Source organism: Electrophorus electricus, chromosome 12, assembly GCF_041902795.1.
Source record: "Electrophorus electricus isolate QZ-2024a chromosome 12, ASM4190279v1, whole genome shotgun sequence".
NCBI classification, from domain to species: domain Eukaryota; kingdom Metazoa; phylum Chordata; class Actinopteri; order Gymnotiformes; family Gymnotidae; genus Electrophorus; species Electrophorus electricus.
Window position 1 is genome coordinate 4,701,794 of NC_137508.1, and position 22,074 is coordinate 4,723,867.

A 22,074-nucleotide genomic window follows, 5' to 3' on the forward strand; every position below is an offset into this window, starting at 1 on the left:
TTTTTTTTTTCTAAGCAGCACTGAAAATTCGACAATGAAAATGTCACTAATAGGGTGACACAGTAAACTAGCCACGCTGCGTGTATCATCGTGTTAAAATCGTGACCCGTTAAAAATATCAGGAAATGTGAGGGAAAGCTACGGTAGACTGCACCAATGGATTGTCATTTCGATATTTAGAGTCATTTTTCTATGCAACCCCCTCCCCCCCACCCTGAATGAAGTTGATGCTCTTTCTACATTAAACACAGCAGCGGCTGGTCGTCGTTTGTCTAACTGTAGGCCTACAAGAGAAAACTACTATACTGACAAATAAAATGACCACTCTCACACACGTCCGTATTTTTTTTTTTTAATGCTTCTCAGTTTCACAAAAACAGTTTGTCCACTGTAGTGTTAGTCAGCAAGCTCTTACTGTAACGTATGGACTGTGTTCACATAGCCAAGAATCTATTTGGTTCTGTTGAGTAACACCAGCTCAGACGCAATGAAACCGTCTCCATACTTCTAACACCAGGTGCTGTTCAAGGTATTGCAAGATAAATGCCGGTCTTTGTTTACATTTCAGAAATGCTGATAAAGCACATTGTGCCAATTTATTAGAAAATACATCTCGCGGTAATAGTTTATTGCTTTTCTTACTTCCTACACCAACTAGAGAGGCCGATTTCAGACAAAATTGTCAAGGTGGTCTAAGATAAGACAACTGAAAGAAACACTGCTGCTGGACAGAGAAAAGTGCACCATGACATCGGGATGACTGACTACATCAGCAGACTGACCACCACAGCCTCCCTCATCATTCCTCATTGAGCTCAGCCCAATTCATAGTCCCGAAAAAACCGGTGCATACAATTTTAAGAGAAAAATAATAAAAGCAAACGGACTGGAAATAAATTATTGATGCAATACAGTATGATGAGTAGATGGAGCCTGTACACCGTGAGAGATCAGAAGTCATAACTAATTTGAGGATGCACAAAGTACGAGTTCCATTCTTGGGAATCACCAGTTTCATAGGATACGTCAATGATTTTATTTCCCTACATTTTACAAGACTAATGGATTCATAAAAGAATATAATGTAGCATCTCAATGGCTTCTTCACTAAAATACAAATAAGAAAATCAAATGCAGACGACGTGTCCAGAATGCACCTTTAAGGCCGGGTCAAATGATAGGGGCCCGGGGTTAGGGGAGAGGGACTGAGCTCGCGGACGATCTTGTTGAGGCTGGAGATTTTCTCCTCCAGGAGGTAGTTCTTCTTCTCTGCTACCTTATGCCTCTGTTCACTCATTTCCAGAGCTTTCAACAGCTGTGCATTTTCCACATAAAGATCTTTTATCATTATGTCTGCCTTACTGTTCTTATTCAGCTAGAACATAATGGGAGAAAGAGAGAGAGAGAGAGATTTACATCACAGGACAGTAAAAATGCATCCATGTCTATGTCATCAGTCCTTGGGGGGGGGGTGGGGGGAGACTTTACCTGTTCTTTCAGCTGAGAAACCTTCTCTTTTAGCAATAGTTTAACATTTCGGAGTGTGAGCTCTACCTCCTTCATCCTCTCCTCCATCTTCAGTAGTGCCTCTTCCTGTTCCTCCTGAACATTAACAGGTCAGAGGTCAATGATCAAAGTCTTGTAAACAAGTAGATTATACCACTGCCAAGAAATTAGTTTATACAGATTAGATATGCATTAAAAAGATGGCAACCTTGTTTGAAAATGTTGACAGGAATACAATATACAATGAGATATTACACAATATTTCTTAATTCTAAATGGTATCAATATTTCAATAACAACAAACAATTATAAATTTACCCTCATTCTTTATTTGGTCTAAGTTTTACGAAATTGCTAATACGTTTCAGGTCAAAAACCATAAAATAAATAATAAAATATAAATAAAAACTAGGAAATAAATAAATCAAATAAATTAAACTTAAAGCTCGAAAAATAAACAAATAATTAACTCTTAAATTGGTTCAACCAAAGAAACAGTACTCCAAATGCCATTTAAAAATGAAGCACAGAAAACAAATACAAATAAAAAACCCACAATAAACCCAGATGTATTAACATGTATAATAAATGAAAAGATGAAACATCTACACATTAAAGCACTTTTAGATACTTATTTGACAAGCAGCTCAAATCTGTAAGCTACCCACTTAATACTATTTCTCTCACAGACATGCAAGCACACACGAAGGAGTGCAGCTACTACAAACAGTCCAAGACCAACAAAAGCACCACAAACATAAATAAAAAGGACTTCACTGAACAAGATCAGAATGTGAGTTTTCAAGTTCTCAGGTCAAAAACTAATGTCTAAGTGAAATGATAGAAAAAGCCAACACCCTCGTTATCATTTTAAAACAATGTTTGAGTGCAAATAATTCTGAACGGTAAACTGTGCATATTACACACAACAAGGATCATACACTCCGTAGCAATGTCTTTGCTTTAAAATTCTAAATTCAGGCCTTTTCTGACTAGCCTGTCATGTAGTCATATGATCATATGCATTTCATGATCAAATTATTGTGTCAACACAAGTTTGCAAGGTTTGTAATTTTAGAGTGTACAATGCAAATATTCCCAAAGCCCTGGGGAGAAGGTGCATCTCAAGTCTAATTATTTCTTTATTCTATTACAAAGAGACAAAGAGACATATGACTCACTGCCACCCAGTTTCATTACACCATCCCTTTAAGGGGTTCATGCATGCGTGAGACATCTTGAACCTGAGCTGCATTGCAGGTTGTAAAAACTAAATGTAGAGTAGTAAAATAAGTAGCACAGAGTACCAAACGGCATCTGATTAGATAAGAGAATACAGGGTATTCAGTGATAGGAGAACCCAGCATAAAAAAGTTAGAGATGACAGGCTGGTCACTTCATAAGCCACCACTTCTCCGGTGGCTGTCGAAGTGATGAGGCTGCTGCTCTTGGAAGACCTGCAGAAAGAACACACAGTGCTATATTCACACACCCTTACACACTAACACACAGCTGTCTTCACCTGCAAGATAAGCCTGAACCCAGAGCACTCATGCCAAGAAGGTCGCACTGCGGCATGTGTGTTCTTATGTCTGAAACTTCAATACTCTCTTCACTGAGGAGCTGTCACATATTAGGGAGTCATTTAGAAGATTTGTGGTGTGGGACAGAACAGAACACACAAGGAAAGTAAATGCCTACCCAAACCATTCCAAGCAAACAGAAGAACGATTTTGTGAGAAGATGGTGTGAGATGAAAAAGCTGAAGGCTCTGTGACCAGCAGGATAAATCCCTCCCTCAATATAAGGAGTATAACCGTATCTGTTAGCACCACTCCTTATTAAACAAAACAAATACACATCTACTGTATATTTAGGCATACCCTCTGCACCACTATTAGACATATTTACACATATTAAGGCACGCTTTAACTAGAGTACATAGGTTGCAAGGTAAGCTGTTGCATCAAAACCCAAGAGGTGATCTCACAAGACTCCTCACAAGTGCAACACACATCCACTTCTACTTAAGTGTATACAAAAATAGACCAGGAGCAGCAGTCAGAAAAGCTGCTCAAATACAGAGTAGCCCAGTGAAGGAGTGATTGTGTGCGTGTGTGTGAGCATGTATTGGGTGCATGTGCACTCTTACCTGCACATTAAGGTCTGGGTTCATTTCATCACCATGGTGCCGTCCTATCTGTTCCCCAGACAAATGGTGCGGTGATTGTGGCAACATTGCAAAGAGTTGAGCCTGCAGACAGAGAGAGCAGTAAGTGTCTGTGGGTGTGAATGAAACAGATGGTGATCAAATGCAGTGGAGGTCTATAAGAGTCCATGTGCATGTGTGTTGTGCTTTCATCTGTGTGTGAAGACCTCCATCAGCTGGGCCTCCAGGACTGTCTGTTTGTTTCTTAGTCTGTCATTTTCCTCCTGAAGACTCTCCATTTCTCTTTGCTCCTCACTGCTGTCACATAGCTACACAAGTGTATGTACGAGTGATGTCAATAACAACGCCAATGTTATACAACTTGGTTTCACCCCCCCCCCAATGGTTATATCTAAAACTTGTGTGTCTGTGTACTACTCAAATATAGAAATATAATCTTACTGCATACATTTTATGTTTTATTGAGATCAATAAAATGCATAAAACTTTCAGTAGGAGATCAAACATTTTAGGATGATGGACACTGCATAAGTAGTAGCGGTGTTGCATTACCTTGTTGTGCAACTGTGTTTGCAGGGCTTCTATCTCTCGTTTTAAGGCTGATCTCTCCTGCTCTGCTGCTTTAGCCAAGCTTGCCTGGTTCTGTTGTTTCTGCTGTTTCACACTCAATACCAGGACCTCCAGCTGGCGAGCCTGAGCAGCATCAGTAATAAATGCAAGTGTTACCTCTAAAGGTTTTGATAATATTGTGAGCTGGCTGCAGAAGTAGAAGTGTGTAGAGTGCTGGACCTTCTCTCGTGCAGAGCTGAGCTCTAGCCGTGCATCGGTAAGCTCTCGCTGCAGCCGCTGATTTGCTTCACGAAGCAGCATCAGCTCTGCCTCCCTGAGCCTAGACAGCTCTGCCCACACACGCCGCCCCTGCTGGGAACCACTGGAGACCCCAGACACAGACATCTCCACCAGTTGACACTGATGAGAGAGTGAGGGGAAAACACAACCATGAATCTATTAATTATTGCTCCTGTAGTTGAAAAGGTTGTTCATTCTTACCATTGCAAAATGTTTCCAATCAAATAGGAAAGCTTAAACATCAATAAGTATGCTTAACAAGTTTGAGTTACTCTCAAATTTAGGGGTTAACTTTCTTTCCTGTATCAAATGTTCATATCTGAAGTTTTTGGTTAAATCAATTCCGACTGTAAATTCCTGCAAGTGGTTACCTTAGTGCAATCCCTACCTTCTCACTCGCATTCTGTAGCTGTTTGTGCAATAAGATCACTTCCTGTTTTAGTGCATCCCCCTCCTGTTGCGTGACACGCAGGTCAGATTTGAGACGAGCATTCTGCTGAGTCAGCCCTTGCAATGTGGAATCCAGCGCCTGGACCTGATGGACAAGAAGGAAACCGCAATCTCTTTAGCACAGTATTCAATACTGCGATGTGAAATATTAAGTGTCTGGTATTGTTACCTTCTCCTGTGCCTTGATCAGCTGTGCCCGTAGCGCTTGTTGGTGTTTGTCCGCTGTCTGTCTTTCACGCAGAAGTTCGGCTAGCTGAGTTTCTACTGAGCGAAGCCGAGCCAGCTGCACACGCGCGCACACACACACACAAAGTTTGTCCTACATACTATGCAACATATTCAAGAAAAACACTGGCATCACATATGCTGGTACAGATGAGTTAACGTCAGATGATAAAGATGCGTACCTTCTCCACACAGCGGTTGAGTTCTGCTCTCAGAAGCTTCTTTTCCTCTTCCAACTTCTCTGTTCTGCTAACAGATGCTGTAAAATTCTCAGCTTCTATCTGCAGCCAATAACACGAACAAAGGACAATGATGAACATATAAAAAAGTGGACAAAAGTAAAAATATCACTTTAAAATGTTCCTTTCATTGTTTTGATAGTTTTTCTTTGAGTTCTAGGATATAAGGTTATAAAATTAGAGAAATCATAAAGGTCAGATATTCAGTGTCTCCATAATGTAATTCCTAGGACCTTCCTAGCAATGTAATCTTTAATCGCCTACATCTCACCTCACTCCTTTCATTGGATGAACCACTGCCATGACGAATAACCTCCTCAAGAGTGTGTTGAAGTGCATCAACAGTGAGCATGTGTTTCGCATTCTGCTGTGACAAAGCACAGTTCTCTTCTTCCAACTGCAGTCCACGACGACGCAGCTCTGAGACCTGTGCAGAAAGAGTATACAAGTGCATAAGAGAGGACAGATAAGCTGTGGGTAGGTGTGTCAGAGAGAGAAGTTAAACAAATAAATCAAAGCCAACAAACATGATTCTCCAATGTAGTTAAGTTCCCATTTCTGCATGCTCACCTGTCTCTTCAAACCATCTGCCATCTTCTGACTAGCATTCTTCTCCTTCTTCAAATGTTCCACTTGAAGTCTAAAAGAAGGAATTTATTTTAAGTGGTATACATGCTATTTAAATAAAAAATAACAACTGGATCAAGTGTAGAGTCAAATTTCTCCCTACTTGAGCTCCTGCTGGTTCTCTCTAAGGTCCTCCTCCCTCAGTGCTGAGATTTTCTGCCTTAAAATGAGGTTTTCCTCAGCTAAACGTTCAGCTTCGCACCTACAAAGAAGGAACAGGTGATCACTGTGGATTCCACACAGCATGCTCATAAAGGAATAGTTCAGGCAACAGACTAAAATGGCTAATTACTAATCAAAGTTAGATGAGGCCACCTATTATTACATTAACGTGTTCATACTAAATGGACTGTAGTAGTTGTGAATGCTTACATTCCTGTAAAACTGTTGTTTCATAATAATACATTTTGAGAGAGTTACCACAATGTGTATAACTATAAAATGACATGAAATATGAATAAACCTTTAGAAGGACAACATGCACCACTTGCATTTACAGCAGTGGGCTATAGTCAGTGGTTAGCCCAGTATACACCCCATCAGGATGTACATGTACACGAAACTATTAACACAAACTTCCACAGCATGGAAATGTACTGCAGGTTGGTTACACTCGTCTGTTGGTTTAGCTTATTCCTGCCATGCACAATCTGCATCCAAGACGCATCAGTCAGGTGTGCTACTTCTTTAGTGCGAGTTTGGCATTGAAAAGGGAGGGATACTAATTATTCTGCTATAAAAGAAGCACAGGGCAGCTAGCAGCTGCAAAAGTTGGCATAGTCAACACGCCAACAGGCTTTAGGCTGGAGGGTAAGTGCCAAGCACAGGTGAGAGCTCCGTTTCTTAAACTCAGAGCACAAGTCCCCGAGCTCTGAAGCTGCAGTCATCATCATGTCCAGCTGGGAACTCCAGGCCAGGAAGGAGTCAGAGACGTAGCTTCTCTTCCAGTTCCATCAAAGTGCCCTTGCAGGTCCAGACGTTCACTGTCAAAGTCCAGCAAAGTCCAGCTGGGAACTCCAGGCCAGGAAGGAGTCATTCGATGAGTCACAGGATTCAGCATCTTGAGATTTTGCTAGCATTGCCGCATCATGCCTTTTCAGCTCATCTTAGCATTCTCCTCATGCATTTATGCAATCTCCTGCAGCAGACATGTCTGCCGCTCCTGGAACTCCTGGACAATGTGCATCTTCCTCTCTAGGTTCTGCACTCTCCTCTCCAGTTTCCTGTTTCGCTTTGCCAGCCACATGTTCTTGCACATGCACTCATCGTATCACATCCTAAAGTCAGCAAATTCCAATTGTTTGACCTGCAGTTCTTTAGCCTTGGGATGTGATCAGCTTCAGCCTGAGGTCATGGCTGCCCTCTGTGGAGCTTGGGCCTGTTTAGCTCCAGTAGCAGCTCCAATTCCTCAGGGTGCTGCTGTAGCTAGGCTAACTGGTGCTGGAGGGAGAGGTCTTCTATGCTATGGCTGTACTGGTCCTAAACACTGCTAGCAACTTCCTCTTCCTTAAGTGTAGTTTCCTCTCACTCCTTTTTCAGCACGGATCCAGTCTCAAGAGCTATGATCAGGTTTTGATCGAGAATGGAAATACTATCAGACTTACTAGTATTGATCTCATTTTTAAACTCCTCCTGATCCAAAGTCTCAGGGTTATCATGGTACAAGGCTTCAGGTTCTGTAATACTGACCTCAGTGAACTCTGATACTTCAGCAATATTGAACTCCTTTAGATTCTCAAACATTTCTGTGTCACCGATACCTTTTCACTCCCCTGAGTTTTGTTGTCATTGTAATGATACTCTACAGCGGTGTCAGTCATTCCTGACTCAACCACATCCTCTTCATGACCTGGGTAACCATCAGTGACACCACCACACTGCAATTTCCATCACAGTCTCTTTAGGATCCATACACTGCACATTACTGAATATTTCTTCAATGGAAAAAAGCAAAAGTCATGCATGCATGGTTCAAATTCTTCTGAACAAACCCTTTACCATGGCTTACAGTAGTAGTAACATCATTTATTGTTCCAGTTCTGCTATCTGCATGTACATCCATGTCTTCAATTATACAAACCATCCCAGCCTTTGCCAAAACTCTGCCATGAAAAAAATCCCCCCAAAAGAACAACACACTGTTGCAGACGGCAGTGGACAATACACTGCTGAAAACCTCATCTAATCACCATCTTCAAACACCTCAATATCTACTGCACTACAGTCAAGATCTGTGATGTTTACTGAAACAATATCTGTGACAGCAAGTCTGATTGTCATCCGTTTTTGCAATGTCCTCATATCACCATGGTTGCTCTACATCTCTGCCTTATTTGGCCCAGTGTAGTGATACAACACTGCACTTCTGCCACAGTGACAGGGGCTACCTGTTACCTGTGCTCTACACCAGAACCGGCAGCCCACTTACACTCACTCAACACAAGACTGAGCATCTTGGAACCTACTGCAGATGTCTTGCCTATAACATCAGGTAAAGCACCATCAGTGGCGTCCAGACACTCAGAATCTAGAGCATGTTTAGCCATTTCTTTAGCATTAGGAAGAGACAAACGGGCAAAATAAAAAATAAAATAAAATAAAAAAAAATTATAGCTGCCTCTTCAGTACCTTCTACTCTCTCGTATTGGTATTATAGTATTGGCATTTTCAGAGTATTGTAGTCTCTGTTCGACATTTTTTGGTTTCATCCTTAGTAAAGTTGCCATCCTTCATTGTCACAATGCTCTCAATACTGTCACCCATAAGAGAGGGCCAATGCTCTGCATTAGAGATTTTAAAGCATGCAAGCACCAATGATATCTGAATCGTCAAATGCTTTTTTTTTTCTTTTTTTTTTTTTTTACATTTTTCTTCTGCATAGGAAAATATTCTCCATATTCCTCATCCTAGTGCTGCTAGCAAACCCTCTCCTAGAACACTCAAGTCATTAAAATGACCCGCTATCACATCATCACATGCATTAATGATGACTACAAAGTTCTCAGAAAATGAATCTACAGGCTGACAACTCTCTGGGAAAGTCACTTAGAGGAGGCGCTTGAGCATTTGTTTACTCAAGAGGAGACTTCTAGTCAGTTTTCCAAATTCTGACTAGATCTGCTGAACTGTGCCAGCCTGCCTGTCTCTGCCAACAGTCTCTGCTCCTCCATCACCACCCCAGAGACGTAGCTTCTCTTCCAGTTCCATCAAAGTGCCCTTGCAGGTCCAGACGTTCACTGTCAAAGTCCTCCAGTGTCTGGTAGTGAAGCTGCTCCACCTTCTCCACCTCCTCTCCTCTCCTGCTCTGCCTGCTGGACAGCAGCTTCCTCCTCCAAAGATGTATGCTCTGAAGCCTGGCGCTTAGCAAGCACTGCTAGGGTGCTCTGGTAGTGCTGATCCAGGTTTCATGCATTTTCCTGAAAACACCTGTACACTACTGCCCACCCACAAGAGAAATGGACCTCTACTTCTCCGATTTGCTGGGTGAGGCAGGTCTTTTGTACGTTCCTGTGCATAGCCAATTAGCATGGTGAAACGACTCAACACACCAATCTTTATGAACATTCATGCACACTTTAATTATAAAAAACACACACACCACTTACCACCACATCAGGGTAAAAGGAGACCAACAACAATTTAAGGGGTCAAAATAAGAATTCTGAACAAGTAATTACCACATTAGTTAAATATTACTATGATTAAAGTCACAAATCAAATCGGTCAAGAAAGTAATCTGACAACATGGGTAGCGCGTTTGTGGCCGCCTTACCGTTCTTCTCCAATGTCTGTGTGGAGTTTCTCTAGCATGCAGCTGAGCCTCTTCTTCTCCTCATCATGTTTCACACTCAGCTCCTGCATGGCTTCCCTGTGCACCTCATCCATTCTGCCCTGCTTTTCTTCCCCCATCTCCTGCCATCTTCTTTCCTGCTCCTCTCTCTCCACCTGCAGCCTGTCTCTCTGTTCCGCCAGGCTGGCCTGCAGCTCCTCCTTATACTGCTCCTGCAGCTGGGCCCTCTCCCCGTCCCACTCCACTGTTCTCCTGCCCTCCACCTCCTTCAATCTCTCCCTCTCTTGCAGTAATTGCTGCTGCATCTCAGCATGATGTTGCTCCTCTAGAAGAGTGCACTTTTTATCCCACTGCTCTGTGAGGCTCTTCTCTCGCTCCTCCTGCTCCTTTAACAGACGTGCCAGCTCTTTTTCCAGTGCTGCCTTATTGCCTTCCTCTAGCTGCTGCCTCTCCCTATCCCACTGTCCCCCAAGCCTCCTCTCCAATTCCATTTGCTCCTGATCAGCTCTCTGCTGCGCCTCTTTTAGTCGAACCCTCAGAACCTCCGCGTGGCTTTCCTCCAGAAGCTGACGCTCCCTTTGCCCCTCTTCAGCAAGTCTCCGCAGTGCCTCCTCTCTTTCACCTTGAAGACTTGCGCGGTCCTCCTGCAGTCTGACCTCTAACGCTTCCTTGTGGAGCCGCTTCAGTAGGGTGAGCTCCTCAGTGTGAGCCCGGCTCAGCTCCTCTCTCTCCCTCACTTTGTTCTTCTCATCTTCCCTCTCCCTCTCCTTTAGCTCCCCGAGCTGCTCCTCTAGCTGCAGTGCGTGGCTTCTGGCATCCTGCGCCTCCTGGCTGAGGGAGCTGAGCTCCTGTTGGTGAACTGTGCATAGCTCAGCACGCTCCACCCCCTGGCGAACCTCCATGCTGCGTCTCTCCTCCTCCAGCAGCCTATGCAGACTTTGAGCTCTTTCCAGTTCTCCAGTCAACTCCTCCTTCACAGCCTGCACCTCCTGTTGGTGGTGTAAGGACAGCAGACGCCTCTCTTCCTCATGGCCAGCATGTTGTTCCTCCAGTCTGTGCTGGTAGTCATTCACCTGTAGGAGCACCAGCAGACCCAAACAAGATTACAATAACTTTATAACTGGAGTGTACAGTAGTAAGAGAGAGATATACACACAGACTAAACAGAATCTTGCACACAGACATGCTGTTAGCAAATACATTACAATTTAATTATGTACGTGAGTGAGAGCGCTTTATGAAATTCTGACCGTGGAGTCCAGCTGAGCTCTTATGTTATCTATCTCTCGGACATGCTGCTCCCTCAACTGTTCCAGCATCATCTCTGCCTCCAGACTCATATTAAAGGGCTGTCCTTCACAACCCAGACCTACACAAAGACAGAGATAAAAGTTCAGTGTTTGTACCAGAGGGACATGAATAAGAGTAGCACGGGACCAGTGAGAGAAACACCTTGGTCTGAGTCCATGCCAGAACTCTGGCCCTGCAGCTCGTCACACAAAGAGGGCAGCAGGGATGGGTGGGGAGTGCGGCCTGAAGCTCTGTACTCCTCCAGCTGAAGCTGCAGCTCATCTATGCGATCCTGCAGTTCCTACAACATACATAACATAAGGCATTAACACATACTCAAGGCAACCACACAGACCAACAAACGGAGATGGTGGGAAAGCTCTAACCCGACACTGTTCTTCATAACTGCTGCGTAGCTGCCTCAAGCGCTCCTCCTGCTGATAGAGCTCAGCATTGCTCAGATCCAGATCACCAAACTACACACACACACACACACACACACACACACACACACACACACACACACACACACACACACACACACACTTTAAAATGGTAAACCGCACATACTGCACAGTCACTGCAGTGTTATATTGCAAAGACAGTAGTAGCAGCTACCTTCTCCTTGAGCACACTGTCCAGGTTCCTCTGCACTTTACTCAGTTGGGCCTCTGCTTCTAACAGATGCTGAGTGTTTTCCAGAAGCTCTGTGTGCAAACGCCCATTTTCCTAAAAAAGACAGTTCATACATCCATAGTAATTACACAAGGACTAATTGTAATCAATGGAATGACTGATAGAAATATGAGACGTGGAAGAATATAAGTTACTGTTTCAGTTTAATATTAAATATCATTACTCCAGATTCCTCTGCTGTGGATGTCAATATGAGCCATCATTTCTTATCCCCATATAACACTTCATACAGGTCACCATCATATGCTATTCCACCATTAAGTAGAAAGACAGTGATTACTGATAAATGCTTACTTTAACGGACAGAGTAAACTGCTCTCTGAGGAACGTCTCATCCTCCCTGATCCTGTTGATTTCATGTTCCAGTTCTTCTCTCTGCTGATTGGCCTGTTGTTGCACAAGCTCCACCTCTTTGCTTAGTTCTGTCCGCAGAGCAACCATACGTTCTTTATGCTCCTGCTCCAACTTCCTGAAGACATACGAGTGTTAAAACTGGCATGGGTAAACAGATAACACGTTCCAGCCAAGAGCAGAGTCAGATGAATAGAATAAAGGTCAGAGAGATGTGGTTACCGCAGGTTCAGATCATTGATGCGTTCGATGGCAGAGTGATTCTCATCCACCTCAGAGGCCAGCTGAGACTTGAGCTTCTCTGCTTTCTCCAGATCAGAGATGATCTTCTCCTTCTGTCGGAGCTCCAGATCCACACGCTCGCTGTCCCGAACACACATACACAGAAGAAGTTTAAGTACACAACTTTATTTATGTAGTAGCATGACAGAGATATAAGACAAAACACAGCATCACTATACATAAATGCACAACTTTCTGACAAAACTCATGCACAATTATTGACCAGTGCTACTTCACAGGTAACGAATATCAGAATGAATATAGACTATATTATGACAATGCCAAACATCAGTTATGACTCACAGTAAGTGTCTGATCTCTGTCTTAAAGCTTGCCAGCGCCGCCTGGTGGATGGAGTTCTTAGCGCCCAACAACTCATTCTCCAGAGCTACACTCAGCTCACTCAGATTTATCCTCCCGTCAAGACTGAAACCTAGAGCCTACAGAGTCATCACAATGAGGTTAAAATAAATTTTAACCTCAGAGACCATAATTAGACAAAACATTCAAATATAGCAAAGTCAGATGGGTTCTGAGACATCATCTGTGTGTTTTAAACAACTACACTGGGCATGACGCATCAAGTACATATACAGCAGCAAAGCACAGTTTGTGTGTGTGTGTGTGTGTGTATATTGTGTCTGACCTGCAGGATCTCACAACCATTATCCACCCCCTCTTCTAGCCAGGTATCCAGAAGCTGCTCCACAGCTGTGTGTCCTGTGCCATCATCTAACGTGGAGAAGAGTCGCAGTCCGATTGTACTGCTCATCACAGATGAAATCCTACGCCCTGTCTCATCGAATGTCTGAGACACAGACAGACAGACCCTGGATTTTACTGTGGTACACAAGTACATTAAAAATGTTTTTTAAAAAGAGCATTATGTGAACTTATGCAGTTCTGTGTGTCTGTGAGTTTGAGAGGGGAGTTACCTGTGTAGAGTGGTGTCTCTTTAGTTGTCTGTAGGGTGTTGAGGCAGAGGGTGTTGGTGGTTTGCTGCTGTTTAGGACGCAACAAACAAAAGCCTGGATGCTCATTACACAGTCCTCGCCTACAGAATGGAGTACATCCTCCCCCACCTGGAAAACAACCACCCATGCACCACGCGCACAACCACACACAAAAACGTGACTCAATAAACATACATATGGGATATTTGCGTTGCGTGTGCGTGTATGCACTTACCTCCATGCCAAGGTGCTGGCAGAGTGCACGTAGCTGATGTAGAGTAGCCGTGCCATTTAGTGGCAGAGAGAGCTGTTGGCAGGCCTGCTGCACTCTCTCCTCCAGGCCAGCGAGGGGCGCTAAGCTGCCACATGGTGTACCAGGATCATCAGGATTCCACAGATGAAGCTGACCTACACACAAATAAAATATACACACACAAAAACATTTTTACTAAATAAATAAAACATCATGAGGTGTGTACTTAAACGTCCATAAATTGACACTTTGTAAAATTAAAAACAGGAAGTAAACTCACCGTCAGCCTCATACTCGTCTGGACTGCTCACATCAACATTCCAGCACTGAAACACACACACACACACACACACACACACACACACACACACACACACACACACACACACGTTAAAAAGACTAATAATATTTTTAGCTTTTTCTCTTTTATTAAATAAGAGTACATACAAGAGGGCACCATAGACAAACAGCCCTCCAGCTCCTAGCTTAACTATTCAGGGTTTGATGTAATGTGGTAAAACAAAAACAATGCCATATGTGGGGCAAGGAAATTCTACTCAACTTTTTGGCATGTTGATGTCGTCTAGTCTGGATCTCTAGTGGGCGAAGAAGGGGGAGGCGTGCATGTGTTTGAAAATGGGAGGGATTATTATGTTCTTTCTCTGTTGTAAGGTTTTCTGGGTGCAGGGAACAGATGGGGTTCAGAGTACTGGCATTTAAAGCAGGGGTGGGGGTGTGGGGGCATTGTTCTCGCGATCAGACCTGTTGCCCTCTGGATACACGCACACACATCCCACTACATCTGCTGGTGTTAACCCACAGCAATGTGTTCACATCATCAGCAATAGCTCACCATCAGCATTAAAGGCAAATGATCCACATGCGTTTGCTCTTACTCCACACCCACTGAAAGTCATGGATAATGTGCGCACACACACGCACACTATATTACCTAACATTACTGATATTAAATCAAGTTGATTTACTCATGACCTGACTGATTTCTAAGCAAAGCATCTTAGACACACTACCACCAATAAATTCAAAACATGCATAGCAGTGCAGAAAAGGGTCACGTAGAGCATAACAAATTGCTCTTCTATGCAAACAATTGTAAATAATCAGCCAAACACACATACATACATAAAACATGTTTACCCATACATGCGTACTAAAATGCAGTTCAACACATGAGTATTCAACCCTGATCGCATAGGCTTCTGTCCTAAGAGTGTCACTATAATCAGCACAATGCACACACATAGCTGGCAAATCCCCTCCCCCGAGATGGAGTCAGTCAGTTGAGGCAAATTAACGATAAACAATTCTGTTGCTTTAACAACCACAATAGCTTTCCTGGAGGGCCGACAAAGGTCAAAGTCCTTCACGAAAACACATTAAGCCCAATATCCTAACATACGCGTACGCACGCACGCACGCACCTTATATTCAAGTCATATCATTTTCAGAGGTTCATGCATGTTTCAAAATGCAAAAGACTATTAAAGTTTGAAATAAATTCACAAAATGTGTTCGCTTGCGTGTGTGTGTGTGTGTGTGTGTGTGTGTGTGTCTGGTCTTCCAAGAAGAGAACAGTTGCAGACAATGCCTTAGACACACAGCTCCAGACGCCAACAAACAGCAAGTAGTTTTACCACAGGAATGAACTTAATTACATGTAAAGAGAACGTCTGAGTTCAATCCCCAGTTTTCCTTGACGCATCTCTATTGTGAATAACTGGCATTTCTACACTGGCTGCAAGGAAAAACACTGCAATCATAATTAGGGGTACATACTGAACATTACTGCATTGCAATTTGAAGGCTACGGCATCTACATCTTTCTGGAAGACAAGGTGAGAAACGTGGTTCAGGTAGAGGGCAGGAGGAGTGGTTGTCTGAGGTACGTAGGTGTGTGTGTGTGTGTGTCTCTCCACATGTGTTTATAAGATTGCGTTACCTCACGCTTGCTAGGCAATGTCCCATCATTGTCCCCTGAAGCTTCGTTGTCCTTCTCAGGTGGTGATAGCCCCGAGCTGGCATGCGCGAACTCAGGGAGGGATCGGCGGCCGTAACGCTTGCCGCCCTTCACGAAGCGCGGCTGAACCTCGGGGGAGTCTGACAGCACCAGTGAATGATAGACAGACCCAGAGGCAGAATAAAGAACACATGAATGCTGTGTATGATTATGTGGCTGAGGGGGGTGGGGGGTTGAAGTGACCACAAATCTGTGGTATAACAGCTACTCAAGAGCCTTGATCCAGGTATTTCACCTCAATGACTGAGCACAGAGGATTTAAGGTGGCGCTCCTTACATAAATATACTCTAAGCCTTCTCATTTGATCTAGTCCATCTTAAGGGATTTAACCTCTTCTGCACACATTGAGAAAGAATGTGTCCTTTCTGACATAACGACTTTGTGGTGGAACACTCACTCTCACAGGCTGACACTTACAAACTAAACTTGGAGTGTGTGAGTGAGTATATTCAACTTAAAAAGACCTTAAAATTCCTAAAACGTTACCACTCCTCATGGTGTTTTTCAGGCAAAGTTTCTTAGGGCTATCATGAAACCAGGCCTAATGAGATTTCAAATACTTCTCTTACCATTCAGTAGCTCTGCTAACAAATTACCAAGCTTTGGAAAAACAGTATATGGCACAAGAAGGCCAACAGTTTCTGCTTGTGTGTCTATTGCTGTTAGTCATTTTTCCTGATTTTCCTAGACTGTTCTTTCTGAGTGCCCTAATCCAATCAAATGTTTTGAGATGGATTGCATACCAGAGGTTCTATGCTAAAAAACCTGTAATCCTTATCCTCTCAAACCTATATTTTTAAATAATGAGTGAGTACAAATGATATGTCACGTTAATAACACCAATAACATTACATGACTCCTTTTCACCCATGCAATTAAAGCAAAACTGCTCACTTATCAGCATGTGAGGAACAGCTCACTCTGACCATCTGTTTTAATTCAGTGTCACCATGTAGTCACAACAGCAGCAGTCCATATAAGACAACAGCTAATGTCCAGTGCAGTTCTTATTACTATACAGAATTTCTAAAGCTTAGGCCATCATGCTAGAAGAGAAGCCATGCAGCAGGTCAACCACAGTAGATTAGCAGCATTCCCTAAAAATAGATTCAATATGATCACTCAATTTAAAAATGAGAGATGACATGCATCAGGCGATGGTGCTACCTGGTTGTGCAGGGAACCCTTCATTTTCTGGGGTCTCTTCTGTGGATGACAGCACCAGAATCAACGCATTCTTAAACTGCTCAAACTCCACCTGCAAAGCAACAGCATCACAACCCCTGTCATCAGCATGCATGAGGTTAATAATAAAGAATCCAGGAGAACAGCTGAAGAACAGCTGAGGCTGTTCATATGGGTTCACAATTGAGTTCTTTTTTAAAGGGTGGTTTATTCCTCATTAGGTTTGTATGACATTTAGCTACAAAGGTCGCTTTCAGTGGGCTAAAAGGTACCCAACGTATACTGAAGAGTTATGCAGCTGCTCTCATGTGGTAAAGAGGAAAAAGACTAAAGATCAGACAAATAATCTCCAACATGGCAATTCATTAAATCCTGGTTGCCTGGTAACTAAGAGAAATGTGGGGGTAGCATGAATGATTTGGGGAGCAACAGCTGCCCCAGACAATGACACACTTCTGCATGGGGAGGTTCCCCTTGTGGCTTAAGCCACTCTAACGGCAGTGAAGGGCTCTCTGTGTGTGTGTGCGCGTGCGCGCTTGTCTTTTGAGGTTCACTCTATTGTTAAGCCGGAATTGTGGCTCACTGATCCTCAATGAGTGTTCTTCTCCCACACACACAAGGTACTATCAGAGACATGCACACATGCACGCAAGCACGCGCACACACACCTGAAAGTGAGTGAATGAGCACAAAGAGCTAGTGCTGAAACCATGGAAGAGCAGATTTAGATCCAGAGAGAGAACAGGACAATAAGAGAAAACGAGTTAATGCAATCTCTCATTTAATTACACGGAGATATTGTGTTTTTTCAAACCCACCATGCCCCCTTTTTAGAAATGATGCGTCCAGCTCCCTCATCTGCATCAATAACCCACAACGTGCGTCAGCGCTCTCCTACAGTGCGTGTTGTGTGAACAATGCAGTGCCTTACTCGTGCGGGGAGCTGATCCTGTGCGTTGAGAGGGGCGAGTAAGAGTGTGTGAAGTGTCGTGTGGCCCAGATGCAGGGTGTGGCAGAGCTCAGCGAGCTCCTCTGGGCTCAGTGAACCAGCACCACTCCCATCGAAGCTCTGGAACACATCCCTCAAGCGGTCCTCATACTGGTCTCCCTCGCCATCCATCGGCCTGCCCTGCAGAGTACACGCAGCATATTCTACAGGCTGGATCTCCTCCTTTCTGTCTCTCCCTCTCTCGCGCTCGCGCAGTGACTTCTCCCTCACTCTTCCTCATCCACATAATGACCCGCACACTCCATTCTCACCAAAAAACTGGCCTTCTTTTTGCAAAGTTACAGCGTACAATGACGTTACCGACAACTGTGACCTAAAGTCTACGGTAACTGAACCTTGGACAAAAAAAGAAACTGACATCATGGCAAGCAGAAAAAGAGAGAGAGAAAAAAAAAAAATCTAGAAAAAGGTCCTAGAGGGACAGTAGCAGATATGCGTGTATGACAAAGCTAACAAAAGGGTAGCCATATTGATTCAGAGCTGCTGAAGCAACCACAACGATTAATGTTACTGATGTGCGTGTGTGCGTGCCAAACACACACACCCACCCACCCCTACACACACCCACACACACTTCTAGCTGATTAAAAAGCACACAACACCTTCAGTATAAAAACTAAGCAGAATTCATCTTTTGGATACAAACAGGCTGGTGTTACTGGTGCCTTGGCTTAGGTGTCAGCTAAATGCAGTAAATGCAGTGACCTCATCGGTTCTGGAGTCTATGGGTTAGTGAGCAGAACTTCAGCCAGTTCTGCAAGCATCCTACTGTTCAAGGGCTTCACACTCACAGGTGTACACATACTCTAAGTCTGACTAGGTGGCTGTATGTGGCAAAGATTCATTAAATGGGGGCAAATTGAATGGGTGAAGTTTGGAAGCTCAAGTCAAGATTTAAACAGAACACTTACAGCTATTACAGTAATCTAGTTCTCAGTGTGAACTATGGTTTTTACACACACACACACACACACACACACGGCTTAAGCATCTTACATGATGTTCTGAGTTCCTACACAATAAATGAGTGAGAGTCCTGAACACATTGACAACTCCATAATTATGGCACAGAGACCAACTGACAGGTTTGTGGGTCTTATTGTACAACTAAGCATTTTTGATGTTGCACTGTGTGTGCATGACTGTGTCTCTAATGACACGCAAGTGTGTGTTGGGGGGGGGGGGGGGGGTGTTGAATAGGGAAACACCTGTCCACTCTCAGGCCTCTTCAAAGGCCATTGATGATGAGGCCACTGACAAGAAGCAGCTGGGCAGCCCCCCCCCCAACATGCATGAATGTATGCATGTGCCTGCGTGTGTTAAAAGAGCAGATGCACTTTGTCGTGACGCCCTCCCCGCTGTCTCTGAACTGAGCACTGCTCACACACTCCACTGCAGCTGCCCTCTAAACCTGAGGAATAATAATGAAACCTCTTTATTAATGCCCCCACAATCACTAATGCCAGCACTGCCAATTACAGCTTCATGAACACTGGACCAGACGCTGGATCCATCACCATGTACACTAACACACCAGCCCACCATACAGAGTAGAGTCTTCCATTTGCATCTTCCAAATTGACACAAAACACCACAAACATCTACAGAACTAATGTTTACGTACCATTAGCCTGCCCATAACAAAACCACAGCTCAACGTGAGAGGCAATAACAATACAGTACCTGAAGAATACACTTCAAGTCGGACCTGACTGGGAAGTTAAAGGGCAAGAATGGAAGTAACATTCACCTGCCATCACCACGCTGACCTCTACAACCTTCATGGCACACTTAACATACACACAAACTTCATTAGTTCTGTAGTTACACAAATGCACTGAGGTGTATGTGTGTAAGTGTGAAAAAACATATAATCAAGGCTTTGTTTTAAATATAGAGCTGGTTATATGGTTTAAGGAAGGTTATATTCTGATGAACTACTAACGAAAACATCACGCTAATTGGTGAAGACTCAGTCGTCCAAACAAATATGGCAAAGAAAAAAAAAGATACGGCATGACACGATATATTTCTTCAGCAAAACAATTTTTTCGTTAGAAACAAACAAACAAAACAAAAACACTTACTATACAGTAACATAGCCAGCAACACAGCAACAAACGCCTTCATATCGTCGGCAAAGTTTATCGGAGTTCCGCTTTCCAGGAATGGCAAATAAATAGGCCTAGCTAAAAGTGTAAATTGGTTACAACTCACGCTACAGAATCGTCAAATGTGTCCATGTGTAAGGGCCCAGCTTAAGTTCCGATTATTTTTGTCCCTCTTGATAAATAGGAGTAAAGATGGACATGTCCCGAACTAAGTCTGAAGCACAACTCGGACCTGTGTAGCGGTTTGCTTGCGGAGCAACTCCTGTCCAGCGCCCACAAAATCAGACCAGGACGTGAGTCTGAATATATAAGTGGGTCAAAATTCATTACATTATTGTGTGCAGAAAATTCATAAGTCACAAATGAATACATACTCTCTCTCCGTTTGAGGTTTCGCAGATGCCCTCCGCTTTTTGAAAATTTCAGCAGAATTATTCAATCCAGAAAGTTCACATACATATCTCCTCAACGCAGAATAACGGTAAAGGTGAATTTAAACGGTTGATGTTTGGTCCCCCAACCAGAAAAATCTATTTACTAAGAGCTGCAGGACACTTCATCTTTGGCCGAATGTTTTCTCAACTGCCTCTTTTGGGAATTTTGAAGACCTCTTAAGAGAGGAAGGGGAGGTGACGCAGGCGCAAGACCGCTCTCTTGCGCCGCTAGCCGCAGATCTAGGAGAATACAGGCTGTCAGTATTAATGGAGCACATCTATCTGTCCGGATGGTTCAGTTGAATAACTATTATCGCATGACTCAGAATGTAAAAAAAAATTAAATGATGAAAATTTGGGGAATTGAGTATAAATAACATTGCATAATATATGTCATAGTCGTTTAATTAACGAAACTGGCATGGCTTGGCATCAAAGTATTTATCCCATTTATCCTACTGCTTACAAGCTGTGTGTGTGTGTGTGTGTGTGTGTGTGTGTGTGTGTGTGTGTGTGTGAGAGAGAGAGAGAGAGAGAGAGAGAGAGAGGGAGAGAGAGAGAGAGAGCCGGGGGACTTCAGTGTCTTCTCAGCTGGGATTTCTGAAAGAAAAATGTCTACAATCACTAAACTCTAAAGAGCGGTTCCAGGATCAGTTGATGGCTCTGTACCTCACCGGGCCTGTCCGTATCTGTGCACCACAGCTGTTATAGAATCAGCAGGTGTAGGCCCAGGGGAGGAGTGTGTGCCATGGAAACAAGCAGATAGTATGTAAGATGAGATCATATGATCACATCATAAGGTCCCTGATGATATTACCAAGTCTCAACTGTGATTCACCACCTGCACCCCACAGTGATGGAGTATTTTGTAGATTTATGATTACTAAGAACAGCGATGATGACGATGACAAAGTCCCACATTAGGGATTAGTTTTCTAAACTCATCATTATACAATGGTCATTGTTATGAAATATAGGAGTTCATCATTTTGACCCTTGCTGCCATGTAACTACAATTGTTATGCTGCACAGCTGTTGGGAAACAGCTGCGTTTTAGCTTTCATTTTTCCTTTTTCTTTTAATGAAGCCACAAGAAATTATTGCTGTTTTCAGCATTTTCAAAAACCTGCAGCCTCAAAGTTCTGAATCTATTTTTTTTCCTACCAATATAGTACACCATCTGAAGGGCTCAGGTTGCTGCCACAGCACGTACTTACACAACCTGTTCATATAACATTTAGAACTTGCCTTCTCTGGCGCCATCTGTGGTTGACAAATGTTAAAGAAAATAAATGAAGAAGCAGAAAATATGCGTGATTACAACAAATACGTACTGTATGTTGTTTTCTTTTATTTTACTCGCAGGTAAGGTTTTTGTAACTACTGTATTTATAGGTTTTTGCAACTCATCTGTCTGATCTATATCAGGGTTTGTTTCAACTCCCACAGTGCTGATTGTCCTTATCTGCTAATACCATCCCCAACCCCACCCCAGCAGTACTGCAGCAACACTCCCAAGTTTCCTGCCAAACACATTTTAGAGCATGAGAATGTTCTGCAGGCCACTTCCAAATGTGTGTGTGTGTTTTTGTGTATTGTATATATTCTATGTGTA

The 22,074-nt window shown here is 43.3% G+C and overlaps 1 protein-coding gene across 4 annotated transcripts; it reads right to left on the reverse strand.

Moving 5' to 3' along the window:
* Positions 1–289: 289 nt before the first annotated feature.
* Positions 290–20,630, reverse strand: nin (ninein (GSK3B interacting protein)). 4 transcript variants are annotated; one of them, XM_027019826.3, is made up of 28 exons: positions 20,400–20,629; positions 17,837–18,034; positions 16,888–16,978; positions 15,642–15,799; positions 13,962–14,007; positions 13,664–13,836; positions 13,411–13,557; positions 13,122–13,283; positions 12,779–12,915; positions 12,416–12,556; positions 12,137–12,311; positions 11,765–11,875; positions 11,533–11,622; positions 11,309–11,447; positions 11,107–11,225; positions 9,839–10,929; positions 6,170–6,268; positions 6,010–6,079; positions 5,711–5,866; positions 5,383–5,481; positions 5,145–5,258; positions 4,914–5,060; positions 4,466–4,645; positions 4,229–4,369; positions 3,883–3,984; positions 3,659–3,760; positions 1,489–1,602; positions 293–1,375 (listed from the first exon to the last, which is right to left on the reverse strand). In XM_027019826.3, the coding sequence occupies exons 2-28, from the start codon at positions 18,023–18,025 to the stop codon at positions 1,160–1,162; spliced, it is 4,509 nt and encodes a 1,502-aa protein (XP_026875627.3). In that variant the 5' UTR covers positions 18,026–18,034; positions 20,400–20,629; the 3' UTR covers positions 293–1,159. The 4 variants fall into 4 exon arrangements, with proteins under 4 accessions (XP_081580969.1, XP_081580971.1, XP_026875627.3 ...); XM_081724843.1 differs by having other exon boundaries at positions 290–1,375; positions 13,122–13,315; positions 13,411–13,836; positions 20,400–20,630; XM_081724844.1 differs by lacking the exons at positions 293–1,375; positions 1,489–1,602 and adding an exon at positions 1,610–2,963 and having other exon boundaries at positions 13,122–13,315; positions 13,411–13,836; positions 20,400–20,630.
* Positions 20,631–22,074: the final 1,444 nt, after the last annotated feature.

Excerpts from the sequence above, each read along its gene's own strand:
- nin (XM_081724843.1), bottom strand. The coding sequence starts at position 18,025 with ATGGATGGCGAGGGAGACCAGTATGAGGACCGCTTGAGGGATGTGTTC. Across the intron at positions 15,800-16,887 it reads AGGGTTCCCTGCACAACCAG|ACTCCCCCGAGGTTCAGCCG; the intron begins GTAGCACCATCG and ends TGGTGCTGTCAG. Across the intron at positions 11,876-12,136 it reads AGTTTACTCTGTCCGTTAAA|GAAAATGGGCGTTTGCACAC; the intron begins GTAAGCATTTAT and ends TGTCTTTTTTAG.